Consider the following 4,260-nt stretch of genomic DNA (forward strand, 5'->3'; position numbering starts at 1 on the left):
AACAGAGCCGTGTGCCTTGTCTTTCTTAAAAATGTTATTTTTCCTATCAGTTGTGTGCAGAATACAAAAAAAAAAAACTTAGAGTAAAGCAGTCCCTACTTTGAAAAAAACACTAAATAGAGCTTGTTTAACAACCATGACTAGATTATATCTGTTCATTAAATAACACTTCTGTCTTGAAATTAACTAAACATTTGGGCCTAAAAAGGCCTGTGACAAAACCATTGTGGAAACTGGATTATAATAATCCCGCTTTTGTTGGTAATTTATAATTACCCGCTGCATCTTATGGTGTAATGGCCAATCACAGCAGCATAGCAGCCCCTCTTTTTCCCACAGCAGAATTCCCCAATTATCCTTTTTGTTTGTGTGTTTTATCCTGTTACAAATGAATGCCTCCTTTTGTTCATAATCCCTTATGCAAAATCATACTTACATGGGATATTTTATGCAATAAGTGGAAAATAAGTAAATGAATAATGATGAATTAATACATTTAAGAAATGCGAAAGCTGTCAGATCATTTCAGTTTTTTTTTGAAGATTATGAAAACAGAAATATGGTAATTTACTGGAGTACCACTCCAGTACATCATTTGTTTTGCGAAATATTAATTTTCCTTACACATCCTCTGTCTGTTTGAACAGAAACTCATTACATCAGTAATGCCTGATGCGGATGCTGATGGCGCACAGCAGCAGCCGCCTCCGCCCAGCAACCTCCCACCCACACAGATGCGCACCACCCGCTGTCCATCCGACCCACATAGCTGTAATCATCCATAATCAGGACCACGTTATCCAGGCTTAAGAGCTTGCACATTCAGAAATGCAGATTAGGAGCCAAAGATATTCCAAGTTGTGTTCATTTTTTTTTTTTTAGTTCGTTTCCCCAAGAAGTCACACACGCAAAATACAAGACCAGCAGGATCATGTACATGTACACACACACACAAGAGATCCGACGTATACACTCACATCACTGTCCTTTAATGTGATAATGGATGAATTACCAGGAAAAGAGTGTTAGTGTTTCTCAGTCTTTACTTTATTTCAGTCTGATTGATTTTAATTCAATGATTTAAAAAAAAATGGTTTTATTATTTTCCTTTTAGCTTCTCCCTTTAGGAATCATTCGCCTCCATATAACCGTATCCCCAGGATCCTTCTGAATCATCCATGAACCTCCTCCTCCTTGGTCTTACTCCTGGTTGCTCTAACCTAAGCATCCTTTCACCAACATCATCACTCTCCACATCATCTCCATTTGCTTCCCTAAATGTATCTCCAGCATATCTTCCATGAGCTGATTCTCTGATGGATTTGTTCCTGATCATATCCACCCTCATCACTCCCAAAGAGAACCTCAGCATCTTCATTTCATCTTCAGCCTCAAGCTCTGCCAAATGGTGCTCCTTCCACAGTCTTCTACTCTATTCCTTTCATTCTTGATGATGCTCACACATCCCCTTCCTTCATCTATTCCAAACCTGCTTGCACATGCCTCTTCACCTCTTTCCAACACTTCATCATCCCACCTTTCCCACCTTCATCCTCTCTGCTCCCTGTAACCTCACCGGTTCACTTGAGTTCCTCTCATGCTTGTCTTGCTGCAGTCTCCACCTCTCTAGATGTTCCTCCACCCTTCTTTTATATCACCAGCACACATCAAGATCCACAGAGATTTTTTGTCTAACCTCGTCTGCCTGTCCATCACCACAGAAACAAGAAGAAGCTCAAAGCTGAGCCTTGGTGCAGTCCCACCTCCACCTTAAACTTTTGTCACACCTACTGAACATTTCATCTGTCTCCAGACTTCCTCATCCAAACCCAGTGGATAATGAAGCAAGCCTTCCCATCCTTGGTTATTGCGATCTTCCTCCTTTCTTGTCTGTTAGTCATCCCTGCAGCACTGTATGTTTATTAGCTGAGTCAGCTGATTATTATGATGGATCAAACTTAACTGATCAGCAATAAGTACTGCAAGCAAAGCTAAAAAACAAGGCAAATGATTTTATAGATCAACTGGATGTCAGGATTATAAATTGATCAGCCTTAATTCTTTTTTTGATTCCTCCACTGTTTTTAAAATGATCTCTTTCTTCATTCATTGAGTGCTCGCTGCTCTCCAGACACACACCTTTATATAGTAGTTAGCGAGACTCGTTTCCATGGTAATCAGAGGATGTTTGCAAACAAGCTCAAGGATCTTATGTCAGAGAACTGAGACATCATGGGTTTAAATGCATGTTTGGATCACATGCAGAGAATGAATTTCACACACCAAGATTCTGCTAGTGAAGCTATGTTTATTATTTAAAGAAAAAAAAAGTAAAAACATAAATACTATTATTAGAAACTATTCTACTTTTTTAATCTCAATAGAAAGTCAGGAAAAAGATGAAATGAAGTCCAATGTTGGGTTTATAAGTTAATTGATAGAATAAAACTTTTAAAGTCACTGTAGAGTTTGCAACCCTTCAAGCTGTTCATTTTTTTAAATAAATAAATAGAAATAAAGGCATTTTTTTTCTTTTTATCTTTCCTTGACAGGAAGCTTTTATAACTTCTGTATTGGCTGGATCTGTAATATTTATTTTCTTGCCACAGAACTGCACCCTTCAGTGTAGGAAAATCTCAAACAAATCTGGTCCTCTGTGACTCAAAAATATATCAAATCGGATTTTATTCAAATGCTGTTTGCAAAACCTAAAATTTATCATTGAACTCTGAATGGTCTGTCAATTTATGATGCTTTGAATCCTTTCATGAATGCCATGTATACAGAAAAAGCATAAAATGCCTCTGTAAAGGAGGAAGTCCTTGGTCATTTTCTTAAGAGAGCAGAAGCATTCATAAACATTAATGTTTGCTCTTGTTGCTAACTTAATTTGTATTTGCAGAGGCTCATTCTTTGGTTTTTATTTTTGCAAAGTTTCGCTCCTTTTCAAAGGGTATCAGCTCCATTTAAACCCCGCTGCATTTTTCCCTTTGATCCGTTCTTACAGACAGGTATGCTTATGCACGATCCAGCTTCAAATAACATCACATGCCCGTTCGGTGACATTCCCTTGACCGGAATTCTTGACTGGAGTCTCAACCGCCTCACCGTGTTTTTCCTTTCACGGTTTATTCATTCACAGATCTGTGGGAAAATGTTCCGTATTGTCTTCTTAGCGAAGTTTTTTTTATTTTTACAAAATCAAAGTAACTTATTTCTCAATGCATTTAAATTAACATTTGACATTTTAAACATTTACATTATGTTTTAAAAACATCTTCATTCTGTACAACAAGGTTATGAAATCTCATACAGTTGGGCACAATGTTTGCAGAAATGGTAATGAGTAGTAACACATAAAGAAACCTCCAGTTAGAGTTTGGATGAATAAAATCTATCCAGAACTAAGCTCAAATTCAGTTGGAAGTCATCTTACTCGTAAACTCATGTTAATTTGTGTCCTTTGCCTCCAAACAGGGGTCTCCTGGAGGTTTTACAGCTGGACTTTGCACCAAAGGATATTTCAGAGCAGGCGGAGACTCAGAGCATCTCTTGGCGCTTGGAGTTGCCAGGAAATGTCAAAGATGTCGGCATCATGAGGATCTACACCACCCAGAGAGATTACATGGGACTGGCCCCCTTGGTGATGGTGAGATGCAAACATTTACTATCATTTTGTATTGTTTTATCTAATTTACCATTGATTTTGTTCATAATCATGGTTTTTAATAGATTCCTACTTTGCAGGCTGGATTAAACAGAGTCCCTAAAGAGACAACGAAAACTGCTGCTATCAGGTGTGCACAAGATAGTAAATGGTGTGCATGAGATAATAAGTGGTGCACACGAGATAGGAACTGGTGGGCATGAGATAATAACTGTTGCACACAAGATAGATTTTGATATGCACAGGATATAGCCTGGTGCATACAAGATAGTAAGTGGTGCACACAAGACAGTAACTGGTGCACATGTGATAGTAACTGGTTAACAGGAGATAGTACCTGGTGCACATAAGACAGCAACTTGTCCACACAAGACAGTACCTGGTGCATACAGGATTGGAACTGGTGTGCACGAGATAGTAACGGGTGCACATGAGATAGCAACTGGTGCATACGAGACAGTACCTGGTTCACACGAGACAGCATCTGGGGGACATGAGACACGGACTGGTAAATGTTCATGCCTGTCTAAGTGTATGAAGTGTGAGATCAAGAGTTGTAAAACTTTAAAACATCTGTAATCCTACTTTACGGA

General features: G+C 38.6%; 1 protein-coding gene across 1 annotated transcript in view; it reads left to right on the top strand.

The window, feature by feature from the left end:
* The window catches only part of LOC118599466 (transmembrane protein 132D-like), a 15,629-nt gene extending 11,872 nt beyond the window's left edge, over positions 1–3,757 (top strand). Inside the window, exon 4 of the mRNA XM_036214619.1 lies at positions 3,478–3,757. Coding sequence (XP_036070512.1) covers positions 3,478–3,757 — 280 coding nt within the window. The remainder of the gene's footprint in view (positions 1–3,477) is intronic.
* Positions 3,758–4,260: the final 503 nt, after the last annotated feature.

Source organism: Oryzias melastigma, linkage group LG12, assembly GCF_002922805.2.
Source record: "Oryzias melastigma strain HK-1 linkage group LG12, ASM292280v2, whole genome shotgun sequence".
Classification (NCBI taxonomy): domain Eukaryota; kingdom Metazoa; phylum Chordata; class Actinopteri; order Beloniformes; family Adrianichthyidae; genus Oryzias; species Oryzias melastigma.